This window comes from Gymnodraco acuticeps, unplaced genomic scaffold (genome assembly GCF_902827175.1).
Source record: "Gymnodraco acuticeps unplaced genomic scaffold, fGymAcu1.1, whole genome shotgun sequence".
Lineage (NCBI taxonomy): Eukaryota > Metazoa > Chordata > Actinopteri > Perciformes > Bathydraconidae > Gymnodraco > Gymnodraco acuticeps.
Window position 1 is genome coordinate 1,511,225 of NW_022991443.1, and position 24,249 is coordinate 1,535,473.

General features: G+C 40.2%; 1 protein-coding gene across 8 annotated transcripts; it reads right to left on the reverse strand.

Annotated features, from left to right (window-relative positions):
- Positions 1–54: 54 nt before the first annotated feature.
- On the reverse strand, positions 55–23,948 carry csde1 (cold shock domain containing E1, RNA-binding). Of its 8 annotated transcripts, none has more exons than XM_034196332.1 (21): positions 23,662–23,948; positions 20,423–21,121; positions 17,895–18,083; positions 17,080–17,278; positions 16,397–16,506; positions 15,569–15,655; positions 14,916–15,013; positions 14,751–14,832; positions 14,271–14,399; positions 12,239–12,364; positions 11,828–12,043; positions 11,581–11,721; positions 11,300–11,464; positions 10,056–10,160; positions 9,352–9,530; positions 9,123–9,235; positions 8,916–9,035; positions 8,646–8,824; positions 4,460–4,623; positions 4,239–4,371; positions 55–1,559 (listed from the first exon to the last, which is right to left on the reverse strand). In XM_034196332.1, the coding sequence occupies exons 3-21, from the start codon at positions 18,078–18,080 to the stop codon at positions 1,512–1,514; spliced, it is 2,580 nt and encodes an 859-aa protein (XP_034052223.1). In that variant the 5' UTR covers positions 18,081–18,083; positions 20,423–21,121; positions 23,662–23,948; the 3' UTR covers positions 55–1,511. The 8 variants fall into 8 exon arrangements, with proteins under 8 accessions (XP_034052223.1, XP_034052221.1, XP_034052220.1 ...); XM_034196330.1 differs by having other exon boundaries at positions 10,056–10,163; positions 11,551–11,721; XM_034196329.1 differs by having other exon boundaries at positions 16,340–16,506.
- Positions 23,949–24,249: the final 301 nt, after the last annotated feature.

A 24,249-nucleotide genomic window follows, 5' to 3' on the forward strand; every position in this document is an offset into this window, starting at 1 on the left:
TTCAGTCATACATAATGCAGAATTTCTATGAAAACAGACAATGTACAACAGCTCGTGATTTCGATAAAACTTTAATTAATTTGTTTCATTCAAGACAAAGGAACATGAGAACCTCTGTGGTTCAACTTAAACCCAGTGATCTCCAAAGTTTAAATTAATTTATACTGTAACTTTATGTGCAGAGGCGCACAGCTCACCCACCATGTCTTTCCGGTGCACAATAACTGGTAACCTGATTCTTAATGCTTTTTTTATTTATTTTCTTTTAACTGAATTTCTAATACTTCACCCTTCGCCTTTTTTTAAGTTAAATTTGTTTTGTTATATTTTGACGTTCCAAAGAACTTCCACTAAGCAAAAAAAAAAAGAGAGCACACATTACATACAGTATAGTTCAACCCACAGGTTTGGGATGCATATCAGTATAATTTCTACAAAAAAAAAAAAAAAGCCACCCTTAGATTGTTCAGATTTGTGTTGGCGGTTGGCTGGGAACAGAGGGTACATCTAATTTTTTGTTTTTCCTTTTTTTTTAATATTTTGCTTGTAGTTTTTTTTAGGCACCTTATTCTTACTTAATTCAATATTAGCAGATTTTCAATGGAAAAAAAGCAAAAATATGTGCAAGAGAGAAAGAAAAAAAAAAAATTGTATAAAAGAACTGCAGATAAGATGCCACAAGGAATTCTGCACCTGGGAAAAAATTGCTTAAGCGGAGCATGTGAATACCAAAAAGGTATCTAAAGGCTCCAGATTGGTGAAAGTAAATCCCATTAGATTAACTACATTGACATTCACATACATCACACACACCATGCTTTCACCTCAGCTCTTCAATAAAGCGTTTTAAAACTGCTCAAAAAAACCGAGCAGAGAAGAACCCTCAGTTTAAGCTCGCACATGAGAAATATGATCCTCCTTATGGAGGGAACTTTGCTTTGCTTTATGCGTCTTCTAGGAAAGCATACAGTAGTGAAAACTTGATAATGAAACCATATCTAAGTTTCCATGGTTAAAGGAGCAAAAATATGAAAAACACAAAAAAAGGAGCAGATGCTCAAAGACATCCCAGGCAAACTAGTGGACAGATTACAGGTGCAGAATTCCAGACAAAGCAGGTTAAAAAAAAAAAAATAGGGACATAGACAGCCACACAGTCATCACTCTGATTTAGAGGGGCGAGACCCTCAGAAACAAATACCTCCGTTACACACTACAATCACTGCTAGGATACATCACACACGCACACACTCAGAGCCCCCTCCCCATGTATGCTGGAACTCTGCAGTAGGTCCATCATAACGGGGGGAGGCGAGGCAGGGAACTGTGGAATGAGAAAAGTTCCCTCGCAGGTATCGATGGGACAAGGATTACACATGCCGATTACTGTATGTATGCGTATGTTCTGTCTATGAATGCCTGTGTGTAAGCATGTGTTGAATCAAATTCCCTTATCGTCGCCCTCTGGGAAAGCTTCCCACCAACACCAAACAGGGTGGGCTCTGTATGGCTCAGTCGATGACACCCGGCTGGCGAGTCTTGCGCTCCACATTGAAGCCCTGCGGAGAAGGATGCATGGTATTAATGTTGCAGCTTACACCTTTGTATATACACACACACACACACCATTCCACATGTACGGAGTAAAAACTGATGAAAGGGAGATGCAATTCCTCGACAATAAATTGTCTCTTCATATCAATAACTAAATTGGTGTCTTTTGGAAACTAAAAATAAATTCCTAGGGGTTGCAATTCATCATTAAGTAACACTGAGATAACAGCTATTAAAAAGTACAATTCGCAATCCTGTAGAAATCCAGATTGATTAAACTATAATGCCTGGGTCATAATTCATTGCAGTTATACTTCCGTACATATATCTCACCTTATGGAAATCAATATCGTCTATAAAATGAGACATTTGCTTTTTTAGTTAGCAAACAAAAAGCTAAAAACATGTCAGGGTTCATACACTTTTTCACCAATGATTTTCAATGACTTTTCCATGACCTCTACCTCATTTTCCATGACCAAAAAAAAAATTACCACTGGAAATGGTTTATTTTAACATGGAACAGGAAAATAAGGTCTGCATTATGAAACATGTTGTGCCTATCTAAAACAAATCAAATAGTAGGCTTACTAGCTTCTACGCGCTAAAGCAACTGTAGTCAGGGATGCAAACTCATCAGGTATGAAAAAGGTGACAAGGATCCGAGCCCCCCGACCCCACGGAATATCGGCTTTAAAATGAGGAATAACAGAGGATTTTAGCAGTCAGAACAACTAAAGCAGCAGGTAATAATAACAGAAACGCCAAAGAGTCACATCTAATAGAAATATATAAGCATTTATTTTAATTGTGTAGCAGTCAGTTTATAATTTTGGCAGCACTGTTGAGCATTTTGAAAATGTATTTTCATGCCTCTGTGCAAGGCTTAGTCTTTCTATCTGTATAGCCACTGGTGTAAAGTAACTAAGTTCATAAACTCAACAAGTACTATACTTGGGTACTATTTTGAGATACTTGTACTTTATTTAAGTATTTAAATGTGTTGCTACTTTGTACTTCTACTCCACTACAGTTCAGAGGTACATGGTGTACTTTTCCTCCACTACATGTATTTAATACCTTTAGTTACTTCACAGATCTGGATGAATGATGTGAAATATAATCAAGTGTTGAATCAGACTTTAGTTCCACCTGGAGTAAATCCACCAGCTACCCTGCAGTATACAAAGTCATTCAAACTAGCTGCACCTTCACCAGCTTTGAGAATTATTCTGAAATGGACCAATCTGCACAGTGACTACTTTTACTGTCGCTACTTTAACTATATTTTGATGATAATACTTTTGTACTTTTACTTGAGGAACATTTTGAATGCAGGACTTTTACTGTAACAGAGTATTCCTACACTCTGGTACTTCTACTTTTACTCAAGTACAAGACCTGAGTACTTCTACTTTTACTACAAGATCAGAGTACTTCTACTTTTACTCAAGTACAATACCTGAGTACTTTACTTTTATTAAGTACAAGATCTGAGTACTTCCACTTCTACTAAAGTACAAGAACTGAGTACTTCTACTCGAGTACAAGATCTGAGTACTTCTACTCGAGTACAAGATCTGAGTACTTCTACTCGAGTACAAGATCTGAGTACTCCTACTTTTACTCTAGCACAATCTCTATACTTATACCACCTCTGTTTATAGCCTATGAAAAAACTATTAGAAAACGAAGGCTAAAGCTAACGTTAGCAGATAGTGACAATGATATTGCGACAGAAACACTTTTCAGTTCACATCACGCTCTGCCGCTCTGCTCTGAACACCTGAACGGCCCGTTCTAACAGCTGTTCACCAGCGGCTCAGTCTGTGCCACAGTGACTCCGCACAGTTAACGAACACACCGTAGATAATGTAGCTGACCCTCATCCCGGAGCAGCAGAGTTCAGCCGGCCCGACAGGCAAGAAGACTCGAGCACACAGCTCGCGCTTCATATATTAAAAAAGAACACCATGCGCGTCATGATGGCACATAACAGCTCGCGACCGCAGATTATTTTGGCGATTAGATAAAATGTAAATTATATTTGACGCAACTTTAGTTACATTTCCATGACTTTTCCAAAACTTTGGGAAAAATATTGTTTTCCATAACTTTTCCAGGGCCTGGAATTTGCATTTTGAATTCCCATGACTTTTCCAGGTTTTCAATGACCGTACGAACCCTGACATGTACTTTTAATAATTTTGGTAATTAATGTGCATGTTATTTTTTGTTTTCAAAATAACGGTTCATATAACTTCGTGAGGGTTATGAGTGTAAATTATTTTTACTTCATCATTTTTTATTTCTGGGGGGTACGTTAGATTAAGAATGCAATACTTTAGGCCTTTTCTTTCATTACCCTCAATTACTTTTATCAGAATGCACATTTCTTTTTTTCACACTTATTGCATCGTGTTTTATGAATGAATAAAACTACCACTATAATCCAGTGAAAGGTCCTGATTTCCTTTATATGTACTGAAATATATTAAAGGGCCCATGTCATGCTTTTCCGGTTATTACCCGTCCCCTTGTGTGTTATGTAGCTTTTTATGCATGTAAACGGTCTGCAGTCACAAACCCTCAAAGTACACCCTGCAGCGAGTAAAACTCTAACACAGAAAAGATCTGTCTATGCTGCCCCAGTGGAGCATCGTAGTGGAGCCTCGTTCGTTTACCTTTGAATTGTCGGGACCCCGGGGCTGCCTTACAATCACCAGACGTGGAGCGCTGGCGTCGTCAAGGGTGATGCTCTTCAATCGGTTTACCAGACGATCTGGACGCGGAGTCGCCACAGGCTTAGGCCCTTCGCTGTAACGTCAGGTTGACAGTGAGCATTCATTCTGAAACATTCTGATTACAGTTAAATAAACCAAACTTTACATTCTGCAGTCTTTACCTGACTCTGCGTACGTTGCAGGCACTACATTTTCCTGTGCGTTGATTGAGGACGACGGAGAACTCCACCTCATCCCCGGTCTGGAGCTCTAGGCCATCTTGCACTTCCTTTACATGGAAGAAAAGCTTCTTGCTCTCACCAACTTCATATGTGATGAAGCCAAACTGGGGACAACAAAACAACATGATTTCAGGGTTAAACATTTGGAGTAATTCAGTCCAGCGTCTATTAACAGCAACGCAAGGCTTCTTTTTTCGTTATACTTTGAGGTTTCTGATAAATGTGATGTAAAAAATAAATAAAATACTAAATCTGTGCAAATGGATTTCTAATCTATTCAATAAATGTAATAGGTACAATGTACTTTTATGCAATGTATCGGAATTTTTTTTCTAAATATTTAATTAGTTTCTCCGATTGCAAATATATAAATATATTTTAGTAAACTTACTGTAATTTGGTCATTTTCAAATGGCATGTGCTGTGATGCTGTAATTCTACTATAGGGAGTTAAATCCAATAATGCAGTGTATTGAATTTCAGTTTTAAGTGCATTTGTTTTCCTTGGTGTATATATTTATTAAGGAGGTTATTTTGGCTCACCGTAGCCATCCTGCAATAATTATCTTATAACTAGAGAATACAATTCCTGAAGAAATTGCTAGTGGGAATGCTTTATGCTGAAAATCTGACGCTAAACTGCTATGCTGAAATATAATGTGTAAGAAGAAAGTGAAGAATTGAGATTGAAATAATGATACATGAACACTGGGGGCTTGAATGTGTGATGAGAGAAGAAAAGAAAGTAAATAGGCTTGGAAAAGCAGCAGAATATTTGAACTGCAAACTTCTGAACTAACTTGATGGCGAATGATCTGTCGCCATGGCAACGGCATTTGATGACACCCCATAATACGCTTAGATGCTTTGATGACTGCATCGTTACCAAACCTGTGAAGTTTTGGGCTGTTTGGAGTATTTTCACTGAAGTTATGAGAAAACCGTGTTTTATTACATTACTCTCTTTTCGGCATATGATGATGACACCCCATAATTGACGTAGAGCTGTTGAGGGCAGGACCTTTAACCTTTACCTGAAGTCTGCTGCTCTGAGCAGTCAGTTGGAGCGATGACATCGTGTTCCATGACACAGGTGTTTATATTTGAGCTAACGAGGCGTGCAGAGATCACAGGTTTCCATTGTTCTGAATGAGAGATAAACCTCTTACATGTGAACGTTTTGTGGAAGAACCGTAACAGATATCTGTGAAATTTCAAAATGTGAAGCATGTCAAGGAAGTTGAGTATCTGAAGTGTAATTTTGGTGTAGTTTCGGGTTAATAATGTGGCCTTTTTGGCAGTTTAACTAAAGGTGTGCGGCTGCTACCGTGAGGAAATATCAGCCTGAAATTACAATGGGCATGTTGAAATTACAATAGGCATGTTGAAGGTTTTTTTCACTTCATGCCCTCAAGAGGCATTTTGTTTAATTATTTTTGCTTAATTATTTGTCATTTTTCAAGCTACGAGATGTTTTCCTACGTTTGTCATGAAAAATTATGTCTCAGGAATGTAGGGTTTGGGAATTATGGCAGTTTAAAAAAAATATGAAGGCAAATTTCAAGCTGTCCTCCACTCTAGCTGTGACATCACGCACTCAGTTAATATTAACATCTGAAGAAAACCTCTTTACCAAGGTCTGAACAATGTTTAATATCTCTAAAAGTAAGAATCAGATTTAAAAGTTGTTTTACACGAATAATGTCAGAAAGATGTGTAACATTTTAAAGTTGGAATGAGGTTTCTGAGTGAAAGTATGAATGAACAGTTAGCAGTTGAAGTCGCATGAAGATTTGTTGAAGTTGAAGAATTTCTCCATTGACTTCAATGGTTAAAAATGTGATGTATTATGGGATGTATCTCTGGAATTATGAAAGTTATGAATGAGAAAAGTAATAGCCATTGATTCCCGACCGAGCTGAACGTTTTGATGTTTGAACGGAGTTTCTGCGATGCGGGAGAAGAAGCGCGGCAAAATAAGTCGGCGGAATAATAAACTTTTCGTCCGTAGAATAACAGATAGTTGGAATGCTGTTAACAGCATTCCAACTAAATGAATAGCTGTTCAATAAGGGTTGATGTCCTTGTCTTCAGTAGTGTTAATTTCGTCAGCTATTTTTTTATTTAGTTTTAGTCCTGTGTTAAATTTTCTTTTTAGTTTTAGTCATATTTAGTCACCTTCATCCTGTTTTTATTTAGTCAAGTTTTAGTCGACTAAAAGTCTGAGCATTTTAGTCTTATTTTAGTCAAAGAAAACTAATTATTTGAGTCTACTTTTTGTCAATAGGCGCATTCACACTGCGGTACTTTTCCCACAAAGGTTCATGTGAACTTAGTTCATGTGAACTCTTTAGTTCGCATGAACTAAGTACAGATCGCGTTCACACTGGAAAAAGTCCCTGGGGGTGGATTAGGCAAATGAAGCCGCTGACGTCACTTGTTCTTCTTCTGCTTTGGGTTTACTGGCAGGCCGCAAACCACTTCAAGGCGTTTACTGCCGCCCAAAGTCCCCGGAGTTAGGGACTGGCTTCAGTAGAAGCTGCTGGGACTCCCAGCAGCTTCTACTGAAGCCTTCCGAGTAAATCGCCAGAACGCCGACACCTCCTCATCTCCACCACTCCCATGTTTTATTTTGTGTTGCCATAAGTTAGTCTCTCTGCGTTTCTGCGCTGGGCTAATGCTAATAATGCTAATGCGAGGATAATAAAATGGCGGCTTCACAAAACTTTTTGGGAGTTTTACGGGGCGTGGTTTGCAATCCGTCCAGCCAATCAGAAATATAGCTATTTTCTCACAAGAGAGCCCCACGAAAGTCCCTGCTCTCTAGCAGGGACTTTCGTGGGGGTAAAAAGGTTCACATGAACTAATTTTAGTACCGGCTCTTTTTGGTGTGAACGCGATAAAAGAGTTCACATGAACTAAGTTCACATGAACCTTTGTGGGAAAAGTACCGCAGTGTGAATGCGCCTATTGAAAACTGTTGAGTCTTTTTTAGTCATCAGATTATATAGAACATTTCAGTCAAACTAGTCTAGCCAAAACCAATAATTTGTCATTTTAGTATTATAAATAAGATTATATCTTGTCCTTATTTGATGAAAAACACAGGTTGAATGATTAAGAATGCAGCTATGCAGAGAGTATCTGGTCAGGTTTGTGGTGTTTTTACCAGCTGTGTTATGGCCACATTGCTTCCCTTCTGATGAAACAATGCATTCGCTTTTTTTCTCCGCCTCATTGTAGCGAAAATGGGACCAAATATCACATCGTTTCTTTCTCCCAAGCAGTGATGGCTTTAGACTTTTTCGTTGTCAGTCATTTTGACGGACAGGATCGTAACATTTCCGTCATAATCCATTATTATCCGTCGAGTGCACAATTTATCACTCACTCGCGCTGACGGGGGGTATTCGGTTAACGCGAGTGCGACCACTGCTCCCAAGCCCTGTTGTTGCCATTTTATTTTCTGTTAAATAAGGTTAGTTAGACCATGAGTTAGACCCGAGTCTTCCTGACAGTTCACAGTGTGCCGCTGCCCGGTGTAATTCAAATCTACCGCCGCGCGCACCGCAGACACACACAGCTGCTGCCCTGCCGCAGCACCGGAAATGTAACTGCTGGGAGAAAAACTGACTATCAGAGATGTAACGTTATCTTTGATAATATTTCGTCTCCTCATTTTTCGTCAACGAAAGTAAAGAGAGATTTTGGCATAGTTTTTATTTAGTAAACTACATTTTCGTCTCGTCACTTTTCGTCAACGATATTGCATCATGATTTCGTTACAGTTATTGTTTACTGCCGTCGGTGCAGTCTCGTCATCGTCTCGTTTTCGTCATGGAAAAAAAGGTCGTTGACGAACATATTTCGTCATAGTTTTAGTCAACGAAATTAACACTAGTCTTCAGTGGTGAAAGATAAGAGACATCTTCATGTACAACAATATAAATAAAATACTTATGATAAATGTTTTATTAAAGTAACTTTATGTAGCAAAATGTACTTCAATATTCAGTGCACATAAACGGTTTGGGAGGGCACTGTTTACAAAAAGCTTTTTTTCCCTACCATGTGACCCAGAGGTATGAGCATGAATTCAACTTAAAACCAAACGGCTGATCAGTACCTGGTCTTTGACACACTCCACCATGGCTCTGCGCTGAGGGACCACGTTACAGGCCATCTTCTGTCCAGTTTGTGTTACTGTGCAGTCCTGGAACTTCACCAGCTCTCCTTTCTGCAGGCAATCCCCCTTGTTCGACATTCCCATGATTCCAAAGGGATAACTCTGGCCTTTATTTGCACCTGGAACAATGACAGAGGGATGAAATCTTTGTATTTTTCCCCAAAAGAAAAACACTTTGAACATTAGGTCCTGTCATAACTTTACACCCACCTTCTTCTGTGATTTCAATAAGCCCTTGGTATTCTGTCTGGGAGGGGTCCACACTGCGTAAGGGACGGATGACTTTCCCCATCATCACTGTCGCACCAACATCCTCACTGATGCCATTCACTGAAAGAGGAGAGAGTTGGTTTTAAACACTTTATTTGCAACACATGACTAATGGAAGTGCAACAGCTGGAATGAAACCCTTCATACCTGCAGCCACTTTGGTAACCTTTTCCGCACTGACTTTGTTTCCTTTTCCTTTAGAGAGAGTGTACTCCACGGTGTCGCCCAGCTCCAAGTTCTCCAAGTCTCCACACATTTCACTGAGAGGAGAACAATATATTTACACTTTGAGTGCGAGTTAAATGAACAGATGTCGCTGACAAAGTTAATTCAGCAAATGACTTATTAAAATGTAATGAACAACTTTAAGCTTTACCTGTAGTGAAAGAAAATCTCCTGGTCATGGTTTGCAGTCTCAATGAAGCCAAAGTTGTCCTTGAGTGTGGCAACAAATCCCAGCAGTCTCTTGGCATTGGAGGCATTACGGTTGAGGACCCGGATGGAGACTGCGCTCTGCAGGCCGGTCCGCTTCACTTCATTGATGGAGAACTCCACCTAGAGGACAAACATATTGATAGGTCACATACAGGCGGTGGATCGTGATTGAAGAATCTAAATGTGCAGCAGTGTCGGAAGCGCTTTAGTTTATAACTTTATATACAAGTCCTTTCCATTAGGAGTTTACACCTTCGGTTATCCCTTGTACCGTAAGAGTTAAAATAATTGATATTATAACTAAGCACTTGGCTTCTGTCAAATGACCCAAATGATTGAGAAGATGTTTATTTTTCTGCGATCTGCTTTGCAATCAAGATCCCACATTTTCTTGCATTACGAATTTCTCTCGCTCCGATTGGAGGGATGGGATTTAGATTCTGGTATAACTGCTCCGTTTACATTTTGTTCAAAGGCACACATTTCTTCAAAGATATAGCCTCAAACATTTGCATTCCTTAATGCATGATGGTTTTTCCAAATCCAATGAGTAAGCAAGTTAAATAACATGACTCATGATTTTTGTCATGTTCCAGCAGCACTATGGAAGCAACATCGCTAAGTGCAGTCTAACTAGGTAGATACCTTGTCTCCGACTTGTGGGTATCCTCCCTCTAGATCCTTGTTATGGTATGGCACAGTGAGCTTCTCTCCACAGTCTTCATATGCAATCACTCCTTCCTCAGCTTCCTGCTGAGACAACAAATATGATGTTTCAATAATGAGCATCACCTATAGCTGATCCAACTCCCCCCAGCTGAGCCGGACAGTCTCATCAATGCTGCTGGATTGGATGATTCAAGACCATGTAGTGTATTAGAATATGGTGTGCAGAGAAAGCCTACACAAGCATGTGAGAGGAAACAGTGTGCAATGCATAACTCTGCAGCAGCGTAGTTGGTTAGCCTTAGATTACTGCAACATTTCTGAGTTACAGCCGACTATGAATGGATCCATAATTAGCCATCACTATTGCAGTTTGATTGGGAACACTCTGCAATATTCACATTATTTATTCAAAGTACTTGCCTGAACAAATCACAACATGCAATTTAGTGGCATTTTCATGTTTATAATCCAAACAAAAGCTGAGTTTCAAATAAGCTTGGTAGGTTGGGCAATCACAGAAAATCAGCAGACTATTTTATGCTTCCTAATCCGTTGCTTCAACTTCCAATTATTATGAAAATATTCATCAACTTTCTTAAATTTCAAGTGCCAAACTAGACCACAGTAACAATGAACACCTTCCTGGTCTCCAAGAAGAGAAGCTGCCAATATTATAAGGAAGGACCCTGCTCCCAACATTCCCTTCTATGTCTAAGGGTTAATTGGTGATCAAATACCATGCTGTTAACTCAATAGGTAAAGGAGGCGATCAGTGTGCCGGCAAAGACCAACCTTTTCTACAACTTTAGCCTTGAAAAATAAAAGAAATAAAGACATATTTTAGACAAGGCTAGTCAATGTCACACTTTTGAATTGTTACACTGCATAATCTGTCAGACTGATCATATATAAAAACTCTAGGAATAATATATTTATTCTAATACTGTAAGTGAAATGTGTGGACTGTTGCTGTAATTCTGTGTACATTTCTTTAGCATTTGTGAGACTTTATTGATGTGGCTTCATGCAGAGCGACACAGGCCTACCTTGTCTCTTTTCTAACAAGGAGCATGAACAGGAGGTCGTCATGGGACGAGAAAGCAAAGAGGAAAATTAGAACTAAAAGAGGAATTTATGTGGACTACGAGGCTATGGTTTCTTTAATACACTGGGAATATTTTATGTACAATAATATTTTGCATTATTGCGCACTGTGGTACCTTTTCCTTGCCCTTGGTGGGAGAGGCATTCTTGGTGGTGGCTGCCACTACTTCCTTCTCCACTACACCCATAAATCGCTGCTCAGACTGGGTATGGAAGGACACTGTGCCCTTGGGCAGCTTCTTGATGCGTACTGCGTGGTTCCTCTGAGCCGACAGCATATCCTGGTGACAAACAGGACATCTACTTTAGCTTTTTGTTGAAGATTAACTTAAATTTGCCTGAATAGATAGTAAGACAGAATACATACTTTTGTGAAAAGCTTATAAACAGGACCTACAGGCACAACAGTGAACTCCACTTCATCTGAGATGTGCAGTTGGCTTTCCTCCAGGACTTCACTGAAGTGGAAGAACATCCTGGCGTCCCGGTCCACGCACTTGATGAAGCCGAAGCCGTCACGTATAGCTGCAATCACGCCCTGCAAGAGGAATGGGTGACAAGGTTCTTACTGTGGACAGGCATTGATTAAATAGCTAGACCTCTGCAGGAGAAATCACAATGTCATATTATTTTGTATTCCCCACCATTTCACGGCTCTCCTTGGTGAAGTCGAAGGTGTCAGGGAGGATGTCGATGTTGGTCGCTCTCTCCAGCTTGTCTCTGCGGTCGGTGGAGATGTTGAACTGGATGTGGTCTCCCTCCAGAAGAGTCACCTTGGACTTTGTGTCCTTCTCACCAAATGGGAGCTCCTTGTCAGCGAAACCAATTCGGGAGCTGATGCGGCCGGGAAGAGGGTCGTTCTGTGGAAATGGAAAATAAACCTTAATGATTGCCATAGGGGAAGGAAAAAAAGCGCGATAAGAGACAAGGAAAGTTATGAATTAAAACAATAGAATTAGGTTAAAAGTATGTTCATGTGATGCAAGCCGTACAAGAAAGAAGCACGAAGGACCGATTTGAGAAAATTCGACTTGCCAGACTTGTAATCTACTTGCCTGGTTTTTGGTGGGAACCTTGGGAATGACCTTGACAACAGTGCCTTCGAACTGCTCGATGCTGATGTCTTCAAAGATGACTGTTCCTTGGGCGAGCAGCCTCACATCTGTGGCCACCTCTTTACCCTATGGCCACAAGAACATAACATGTAAAAGAGAAGGTATACACAAACATTTTGGCAGGTCAATTTACACGAGTCAAATGTAAGACTTGTTTTAAAACAACAAATAATTGAATACCCATATTTATTTTGTGTTCATATTGGCATAAGAAACAAAGTCCTGGAAATATTCTTTCAACAATATAAAAGTAATATATAACCGCTATGAAAATATAAAGGTTATATTGGAAAATAATGGTTTAGTTCTCCTTCAGAGCACAGAATAAATACATCCCAACAAACCTCATAATTATTTGCAGTAAACAAAGACAATTCAAGGCTTTTGAAAGACCTTGTAGATCAGAGGTGCCCAGTACGTCGACCGTGGGGGCAATGCTGGTAGATCGAGTCATTCTTAAAAAAAAAAATCCAGCTCCGTCAAAATAGACAAAACAGGTTTTGATCCCTCCTCCCTTGGCCTCCCTGCCACTTAATTCAGGAGTTTACTTGATTGACAGAAAAAGCGACCTATCGCTTTCCAGTCTGTTAACCCAGAATGCAAAGCGATACAAAATCAGTCAAGTGCCGGGAAAACTCAAATTAAGTTAAAGAGACAAACAACAAAATGAGTGCGGGACCGAGCAAGAAGCTAAAGACAAACCACTTCCACCCAGAATGGGAGGAAGAATATTGTTTTGTGATGTCACATTCAAAGGTTATTATTTGTAAAGCAAGCGTCGCTCTGCCAAAGAAAGGTAACGTGGAGAGGCATTATCGGAGTGTTCACAAGGCATATGACAGCGACTTCCCTCCGAGTAGCGAGTTGAGAAAGGTCATGTATTATTGCTACACAAACATTATCTCGCAGTCTTAGTGTCGCCAACTCGTTTCTAACATGCAAAAAGACAAACAAATGCGTCTATGGTCGGTGTATTTTTGATCTTTCTAATCCAGACGAGATCTCTCTCTCCCGTCTGTGCGCGAGGGGGCGGGGCAGTTTACACACACGCGGCTGCTACAAGCAGCAACACACGGAGGAGATGGCGGAGAGAAGCGCTCCAAGGTGTGGTTAAATGTTACCCGTCTTGAGGTGGACAATGCTCCTTGCCAAGAGAGTTCAGCATGTGAGGGCGGTAACACGAGCAATGTGTCTAAACATTATGCAAAAGTGCTCCACATGCAGACGGAGGAATGCACCGGGTTCCACTGTCTTTCTAGCAGCTCTGTAGCCCCATCCACGAGTAACGTTTCCACGTCAGGTGTTATGTATGCTAGCAGCAACACACGCAGTTAACTCAATGATTCAAACATGGGTTAATGATTAGAGGAAACTGAGTTACTCTTTATTTTGTTAAAGTTTCAGCTATTCTGTTCACAGTTCTGTCATCAGTTTATTTAATACGATTTGTTAAAACATTGTTGTTTCTTTTGATGTGAAATATTATTTATTTTATTTAAATAAAAAGCAATGTTAGTTTTGTTCAAAATGTGTTTAGTTAATTTAATAATATATGTATTTTTGAATCAAGTATTCATCTTTATTGTCTTCATTGTTAGTTTCCACATGCCTAAATCAGCCTCAAGCTACATCTAAAAGTTGATGGCTAAGAGCGTTTGAGAAATTGTGCAAGGCATACAGTAATAGTCCGAATAGTCGATTAATCGATTATCAAATTAGTCGTTTGTTGCAGCCCTATTGTAGTTATCCCATGTATAAATAAAACGTGTTCTTCAGCAACCCTTGTAATTTGGGATTTTATTTTTGGTTGGTAGACCTCGGTGAGCTGGTCATTTCAAAAGTAGCTCACCAGCCCAAAAAGTGTGCGCACCCCTGGTGTAGATCCTAGATTTAAAGGGTTTGAGGTGTAAACAAATAATCAAAGTACAAGAGCTACTCAGGTATTTTAAGGGTTGAAAAGCTTAACACCTACATTCCTGTCTTTAATGGTGAACTCAACATCATCTCCAGCCTGCAGAGCCTCCAGGTCACCCTTGAACTCGCTGTAGTGAAAGAAGATCTCCTTCACCACATCTGCCCTCTCGATGAATCCAAAGGCCTCCTGTAAGACAACATGTGGTTCAACAAAACAGGAACAGCAACCGTCCACTCAAAAGGGAGAGATCCTGCCTCAAGTCAGTGAGTTACTTACTGACAAAAAAGATTGTCAAAATGGAATGGAATTAAACTAAATAGAAATGACGCTAGGGAACCCACCATCACAACATCCATGTTACAAATTCTACAACTTTAGTAAACAAGCTAATGGCTAGGTTGGCCTGAAGTATTTCATGTACAAACCATTTTCTCAAATAGTGCCCTTTTGTGCAAAGGTAGCCATCACAAAGATGACCACACCATTACTAAGTTGCTTAATAGAACATGTCCACGTGATGATATTAGCGTCCCGTACCTTTGTAGCACACACCACACCCTGGCATCTCATTTGCTTTTTCTTCACCAGTTGAATATTACGAGCACTGACTGCACCAGTACTGAAATGCAAGAAAGGTTAAACAAACTTGAGTGTAATCTCGGCATATTAGGGATTGAATACTGTCATTGTGTAAAGACCTACTGTTTGTTGGTATCCATATAAAAGCTGACTTTGTCGCCTGTGTCCAGGTGCATATTAGCCTCCACATCATCAGTCGTGTAGGTAAGGTAGAACACCTCCTGTTGAAAGTCAAAACAGGGTTTTTGAAACGGTTTTGAACACACCTCTTAACCTAAAAAAAAAAGTTAATTATAGTGTTTCTCTGTAACCCATTGGTCGATTTTTGTGATTGACACCTCTTTTGAACCGTTAGAGCCAATAGAATCGAAGGGGAAGTTCCACATACACGTTACCATTGAGGAGTTAGTGTGACGCGCACGCAGTCGAAAGCTATGTTATGTTTCTGAAAACTAGGCTCAAACTAGTAAATATGAAGATGGATTATTAGTAATCATTTCAAAGTGAGACACATTGGATTAACCTTCAGCAGCGGTTTTATGCCATTGAACATTTGTCGTACAGTGACAAATAAATGGCCCTTGTGAAGGCCATGATGGAACATATTCCATTGATATAAATCAATCCTTTTTTCATAATGGGGAAGCAGATGTAAGGAGGGTTTTAGCAAAAGTCGGTTATAGAGCAAGTAAATCATTGTTAAAAAAATCATCAAGAAAGGATGAAGTTTTAAAAACATCCTGCATTTCTCTGAACTATAAATCGATGCCACTTACCCCATTTCTTTCATAACAAACACTGCCAGTGGGAACCTGGCCGGGTGCAGACTTTCCATCCAAGTGCACTGGGATTGAAGAGACAACCTATGGAAAAGGGAGGAATAAACAGAGGGGGTTATTAGCACTTCCCTTTGCCAATCGTAGGTTGGGTATTAAATGTAATTACATAGCCCAATTAAAATATTTCTGGACATGTGATGGATGAAATGGCTTATTTTTCAAAATGTCACGGGTAAATGGCTTAAATTCAAATGTATACAGTAACAACTATATCAAGTGTCACAAATGTGGTGCATCACCCAGAGCTTTGCATTGTTGCATGACGTGTCTAAATAACTTAGTGAATTCAATCCATGAATCAGAGTTTGGAGTCAAATTGGGCTCTGTATGTGGGACCTAGATGCATAATAGCAGACTGCTACATGTAGGATTTGTTTAGGTTTGAGTGACTGCGCCATATTAGTTGCAGTGGGTATTCACAGAGAAGTGAATACACCCACTCAGCCATTAAATTGATCACTTGACCATATTTGTTCTATAGACATTCGGGACCTCCAGCAAACATGCATGTAAGCACACAAAGCCAGTTTTAAATTTAAAAGAATTGTAAATCTTGATGGGACATGTTCAAATGAATTAGAAGGGGGGGGGGGGGGGGTTTAACAATGTATGTACATTAACATCTTCTGCCCAAAAAAACACAATGGGCCATATAAATATTATTTGACAGACAACGACAGAACCAAAAATAAAATGGTGTTCCTTAACTGGATGAATATAACCATGCAGCACAGTAAAGGGATAGGCGTGCAGGTCTGGCCCCACCTGGCCCGAGATGCGCTCCTCTGGCAGCACCTCTGGCTTTATCTTTAGCAGCTTCACTGCTATGGGCTTGCCAGTGCGCCTGTCAGAGGATACCTCAAACTCTACATCATCTGAGGAGAGAGAAGCAGCAGAACAGCAAACACTTAGCACACTTGTAATAATAGAAAACTTTAAGAGTGGCAATCAAGATTTTCATTTGAGTGGATGTCTGTTATTATATAATAAGGTATCACAATAGTTATTGAGCAGATAGTCCTATGATAAAAGCACTGCCATTTTGACTGATTCCCAGCATTACAAATTGGATATCAGAGTCCCTATTCACGTCAAAAGGCACATTCCCACTGTTGCCCCTTCACATTGAAAGCATTCAATTGTTTAACAAACGTACTTTTATTTCGAGGTAGTCACACAAAAAAATGCAACATTTCTTTCACAAAGCTTGACACCGGAGACTATTGTTTGTTAAATAGGCATCTACAAAAACAAGACGGCAATCACATATGGGATTTTATTATCATATATAATGATCTGAGAACTGTAGTATCAAATGTCAACTGCGGTTACCACCAGTTAATAGGGTGTCCCCATATAAACCAGGACTGAAATCTTAATCGGTTTTTAAAGCTTCTTTTCAACAAGTTAAGTATGTATAAATGGTAGAAAAACCCAAGGCCTCTCACCTCCTATTTTGAGCTCCTGCAAGTTGCCATTGTACTGGGAGCAGTGGAAGAAGAGACGAGCCTGGCGTTCAGAGCACTGGATGAACCCGTAAGAGGTCAGGAGCTTCTCAACCACGCCAGTCTCTCTAATGCCAGGCCCTGTTCCGTTAGCGTACGCAGTATGTCCATTGTTATGGAGCATGCCTGGGTCAAAACTCATCTGGGGAAGAGGAGAAGCAAGTGTTAAAATGTATTCAATAGTGAAGCTTAACAAAAAAACTAAAGTATGTTGCAGTTTAATGCAATGGTTGATGCCAACCTCAAATACCAAACAACAAATGCACTTCAAAATCATGCAGGTACCACAAACTTTAGGAGAAAGGAGGAAGGGTGGAAAAAGCAACATTTAAGCTAAATCAGATTCTTCTGGGAGCTTTCTGGCCAACAATGGAGATGTAGATAATGCCAAAGTGGAATTTTAGGATAAAACGTCCCATTGAACGAAATATAATAAATAACACTAACGACACTGTACGGCTCTTCCTAGTTTCTTACAAGTGTTATGCACTTAGTTAAAGAATTTGACAAGCGATTTGAGTCCCAAACCATGTTAGCGCTGACAAAACGTTCATGCAGATCTGGTTACACTGAAGAACTGTTCTTCCTCTACTAACCAACTAGTGTATCGATAAAACTTACTCGTCAAAATCTGTCACTACATACTGGTTAGACTCACGCACCTACAATCCATGCGGTTATCAAAACATCACGACAAAACAGCTGACCACAGGGATGTTAAAAGTCAGCATGGGCAACTCCAGAGCATGTCCCCTTACTGATCTCTGATACAGGGGGGTCCGCTTGTGTTTTTTACTTCCTGGATGGGGGTGGCATGAGAGGGAGGAGCAGCGGGGGATAGTCATGGGAGCGGTAGAGGTAGATGGGGCAGAGCCAGTGTTGTGAGCCACTGGAGGCTCAGAGGAGCCTCTTTCCATTTCTGACACTGGGGGTAGGACTTGCATATGCTGTTGGGAGGAGGCAACAGCTTTGAAAAGGGAGCATAGTCATAGCCTTTATAGCATTTTCTTTCCAATTAACCTTTTCCAGACATCATATGTAGTTTGGTTATTACTCAAAAACCGGTTATCCAGCCAAATATGATCAAATACAGTATCTTCGGAACTGCCGTCATCGTGAACAAGAACCAGTGTTTGACCCCGACTATTTTAGGGGCCCAATATACATTACTAACCCTTCGCACCATATCAAATGTTCTTGTATTTAAAAAGAGTTCTCCAATGCAATTTTTATTTAATTCAGCTCATCACAATCACTAATCCTAACGTCACACTGACGTAACAATGGAACTGCTACCATGACAATCTCACATTAAAACATCAATTGACAGCATTGATCAGTGGTTAAAAACACACACTGGTGTATCCACAGAGAAGGCGGGAACACTTAACCAACCTCTGCGCAGAAAGTTAAAGTGAAGTGGTTTGATTATCGCAAATGTTACTCAAGGTCGAGTGTGTTAAAACTACTGAAGATGGAGATTGGAATGCAAATGACAGGTCAAAGGAGTGATGCATCTACAGTGGACAGAGACGGTGATGGGTTATGGGGAGGGGGGGGGTCCCAGAGAAGCCTCTTCTGTTAGGCCCTGTACTGCACTTCAACAAAGCGCCAACAGAAGATATAACCTAGAATGGAGGCATTTTACCCTTATATGGTCTTTAAGGCGGAACATTTAAGAGTACAAAGGCACGCATGATTTGGTTGCCTGTGCAGTGAAAAACAATTTGGTCTCGGAGATAGCGAGGACTTAAGTTTAAAGATGATGGGCAAGTACTTCAAATATTAACCATATCATTCATTTAACTATATAGCAGGACCAACAGTTATGCAGTTTGTCAGAACTCGCCAGGATCTGAATGAAGATACGAACTGAGAAAATATTTTACTGGATTGCGAAGTAAAAATGGGTGGGGAAGAAAAAAAAACGCCTCTTAAGGAGTTTATTTAAAAAAGCAGAACACCCCTCACCCTGCAACAATAAAACTAAGTATAGGCTAGTCTCGGGAGCCCGAAAAGGATGAAGAAGGTTAGGCCATTCACAGCAGAGATGCAGGGCAAGGTGGGTGGATGGGTGTTCGATGGGGGTGGGTCACGTAGAAAAGAGGTGGGAAGGTGGAACTTACGGATCGGCCATACGGCGACAGGCTGAGTCCGACAGGGGAGGTGCTGCTCAGGTCAGCGCTAACAAATGCGGTGGGTGGCGACGCAGGCAAGGTAAACTCAACAAAGCCTTTCCAGGGGCTGCCCATATTTTCCCATAAACTCGGACCGAACTTGCTCAAGCACTTGCTGAACTTGGATTACTTGTTTGGAGTTTTTTTTTTGGCTTAACTGTTAAAGTTCTATTTTATATGACCACCCAATGATACACCGCTGGATGTCTGCAGGGGTGAAGAGAGGAACAAACATAACGGGTAAGGCAGATAGGTCAGCCAGTGTGCCATGTGTCACAAGACAAAAAGGAAAATTAGCTGTGGGCTTCCCGGAGTTAGGAAGTTGAAAAGTCAAAAATTAGAGGATATGGCTTTAAAACCACAGAATAAGGAAAAGGGTGGGCTGGGTGTGGGGAGGCATTTAAGTCATTCTCAATCTAAATTCAATAACCAGTTTAACTGTTTGGAGGAGGTGTAGCTTCAGTTCAGCTGGCTTGTGTTTGGAGAAGTTATCTTTAGCAAGTGACACTGTAGAGGTCGCTGGCATGATCAACATTCTAATCTATCACCTATCCTACTCATTGCACATGAGTGGAGTCATGTGCAAAGAGGAATTCATATACAAGGTTGATTTCAAAACAAGCATTGAAGCAGCTGCTTTCGTTTCTATATCTGCGAGATTATTAGCTGATGTTGCTATTTAAAAATTGAGAGTCTTGAAATTGTAATTGATGACAAATTGTGAAAATATTAGCAGACATGTCGGTTTGCTTGAACAACATCCAACTTTGACAAAGAGGACAAATGCACTCATTATGATCAGTGACAAAAATAAATAACAACCCCAGGATTGCTGCATGAAATCAGCGCAGCTGGTCAAACTGAACCACAGAGATACAGATGTACAGACATAGATGGAGTATTATGTACAAATAGGGAATTTACCAATGTTATTTACTGAATCATACCCACATTACGTCAGATTTGTTATCTGGATCGTTAAACCCGATAAAGGGAAATATATTCAGCAAAACATGACAAATTAAATTAAAAGTTAATTAATTTAAAAGTACAATTCTCGTGAACATGACAGGCCTCATGTTATGAAGGGAATAATAACTGACACCCACCTTTATTCGTTGCGTTTACTCTTGTATTTCTCAGGATCTCAGTGATGTTGCAGTTTCTGCAGATCTCTTCACGCACACAGTTGAACACACACACGCACACACACACTTGTTACAGGTTTCTGGCACAAGTTCTAGATGGTTGCATAAAGCAAAAAAACAAAAAAGAGGGGCAGAAATCTAGCAGAAAAAAGGCAAACGCAGGTGCATAAACACTGCTGTAAAAAAAGGAAATGTACAATGAAAACAGTCGAGTCGAGAAAAGGAAAAGAGGGGGGTAACTATGGGGGGGAAATAAAACTAGCAGGTAGCAGCCCACTCCACACCCCGGTGGTGAGTCGGTGATGTGGTGAGGATGAGGAGGGCTAGGAGCAGCGTTGGGACATGTGCTTTGTCAAAGCTGTTGAGTAGGCACAAACTTCTGGTTTCAGATCACTTAGTCTTCTCAGAATATGCTTGGGCATAGGTTTGCTTCTCTGTTGCGTTTCAATTGGGCTGATGGGCGTCTTCTTTGGTCGTTTCAGGATTTGGTTACTTCTTGCGTTTTAAACCCTTGAAGTGATCGGTTGGTTGGTTTTCTATGCGTCTTCAGTGTTGCAACTTTGCTTTTGTTTTGGGAGTTTTATCTTCAGTTTCTTTGTTATGATCTGAACTTGAAGCAGTTGCGGATGGTACAAAAATTCAGTTCCGTTTCACTTCATACTGTTGGAGGAAAAAAATGTGGTTAGCTGGGCAGAACGGATTAATGTAGGCATCAACATCACAAAAACATCAAGAGTGACAGGACCAAATGCCTTAGCTCTCCAAGTGTCTGCAATGACACAAACACATTGAATTATTTTACTGTAAACTGATAAGAAAAATAAAGTGGGGCCAGTGGCTTGAAGTTTTTATTTTTTCAGATCACTATTCCTTGCCACAGAATTACATGTATGTAAAAAAGGTTATTATCAGATGCCTGGAAATGCCAGGAAGCTAGTAGCTGTGGGTTAGGGTTAGGGTCAGCAAGCCTTCGTGCATACCTCTGTTCATGCCATAATATTTATGGCACCATCTCTGACCAGGGCCCTCTTGTTTTGTACTTCAACTATCAACTGTTGCACTCTTATTGTAAATGTTCAGTGTGTCTCTGAGGCCCTACAAGCTAATAGATTCATTACATTCATGTGCATACATTTTAAATGTGAAAATCAGAGACTGATCTCCATCAGTAGGTTAGAGTGTTTGTTGTTGACCTAAATACGCAGCAGCTTTGAAAACAAGCTGGGTGAGCCAACCCAGGACACATGATATCTATTCTGCTGCGAGTGTGTCGCAATGACTCATCCCACGCACTTCCCGAAACATTCAAATTATAATGTTATTAAAAAAAAAAAAGTCATATAAATGTCAAATCAGATTCTAGCAATAGGGAGATTGTTGTATTTTTGAAACAGCCTCCTGGATATTCATATCTAAATCTAATATCTGGATTTAGCAACAATGTCACTTTTGTGTTTTGTTTACATGTGCAAGGCTCAGATAAATCATATACCCATGGGGACTAAAGCTGTGCATCCTAGTCATATAACAAACAGAAGCTAGTCATCACAAAAAGGATGTGTTAAGTGGGGTAAAGGTTTTGAGTAATGAAAAGGGGCAATTCTTCAGGGAAAACAACCTTGAGGAAGACGTGCTTTTCTGTTATTCCTTCTCAGCTTTTGACGAAGAGAGAAAAAAAACATTCCACCCACTAAACCACCAGCAACGATTGGCCGTTTAAGAAAAAAAGTACACTTTAAATCATTAAACAATAAAAGACAAGGACCACACAGTACGGCCTATTAAAAAGGCAGACGGCGCGTCCCTGGGCTGGGCCCGAACAACAGCCGTCCTGACAGTACCAACCATGTGACTTCCTAGCAATCCGCTATCCTCTGCAGGAACCACTAATAAGGCCTGATCCAACACGTTGCGGCATGCAACGATGTAGAAAACGTCACAACTAAGCTAGCAGCTAAACACAGCTCAAACTCTAAATCACCAACCAAAACATCGAATATTGGTTTTGTTTCACACATATACTGCTTGTAAATCAAACCAACGCAAGTATGAATCAGCTTAATGACCTTGTGTGGACAAACAACCACACCGATTAGCATCATGCTAACGCTAAAGTCGTAAACAGCCAGTACCCCCGGGCGTTTCCGACTTTGTTACATTTTAAATTCATTTACTTTACTGCGACATGCTCATTAGGCCACAGGTTAGCTTAAATAGTTAGCAAATGAGGCATTGTAGTTATTGCCTCATATCACAAGTAGCGTGGCTTGTAGTATGGTCAAAAGTAAACGGAAAGTAAGCACACTATCGGGTTATTCTTGTACACCTAAGAAAATCAAACAAAAGTTCCAAACCAAAAACTGTCTTTTTAATATTTGTAGCTAATTGTAATGTAAGTAAAACGTGGTAGAGGTATACGTGAGGCTTTTAACTAGCACCTGGGTATTGCGTTTAATTTGGTAGCTGTCACTAAAATAGTTATGGATATACATTTGAATAAAAGTCCTATTTTGTGGAACTGGGTAGCACCGCGCACTGCCCTCCGATAACAAGAAACGTTAACACATTATAATATTAATTTGGTTAGACTGACAGAAGGAGGGTTTGGACTGGTGGCGAAGAAAGCGACTGGCGACGGAAAGACCGGACCTTTATTTAGGATATTATAGGTGCCACGAACTACAATATATTTGAACTCAGGGTGAAATACAAATGTCACCATCAGAGTTTATCCTGTACATACACAAATAACATTAAGATAATGTAATCGGAGCTAACGGCACGAGGACGGGACAACAAAGAAGCTATGACAAGCGATAAGAGTCTCGTCCTCAATTACACCGCGTCTGTCACTAACAGCCATTTGTTTCTCACACGTGTCGTCTCATTGGTAGCATTACTTATTTTAGAAATACAAAGTTACTTTTGTGTATTGTTAACAATGTTGCTAAGCCATTCACTGTGCTAAAAGGCTAATAGCGGCTACAGTTAGCTAGCATGCTGCTGGTCCTTGTGTGGTGATTTATGGTGAGGAAAAATAAGGCTGCCCCCACCCAGGCCCGAGCTCTGCGTATTACAAAGTGCTTCATACCCTGTTCAATTTTAAAGGCCCGCTGGATGAGAAAGCTTTACGTTGTAATGACATAGTTCAAAGACATGTTCGAAAAGGAATATAAAGCTATATTATTAATAAAACTTACCCCAACAGCTTTCAGCACTGTCACCAGCGCCGCTAGAAGCAGCACGGCACATTACGTAGTGATTAGGGAGACAGATACCGCGATATTTCAGAACGTTGGGATGTCCAGAGAACCTGGAAATAAAAGAGGGGCCACTGCCGCTGAGCGAGGGATGACTAACCATTATTGCTGTCTCGCAATGATCCATCGAGAACTGGGCATATGTCTATGATCATGATGGGAATATTTTTCTATGACTTACTATCTTGACTAGAAAGTAGACAATTACGCGCTGACTTGCTCGAAATACAGTAATTCCCTGTATCCAGACAACTGGACTCGTTATCTCATTTAATCTTCCGACAGTAACTGTTCTCCTCCCGTAGTAGAGTTTCTGAGGCCACACGTTGCATCTTGGGAGTGTTCAAGAACAACATCGATTGTAAGATAAATGTTATTTAAGGACGTTCTTTTGATAATATTGAATGAACCTGTGACTGTTTTAGATTATAGGTTTAAAGGCTAAATGTCATAATCTGCATAATATGTAGGATATGCATATATTTGCTGTTGTATCATATATTTTTTTATCAATACCATTTTCCATAT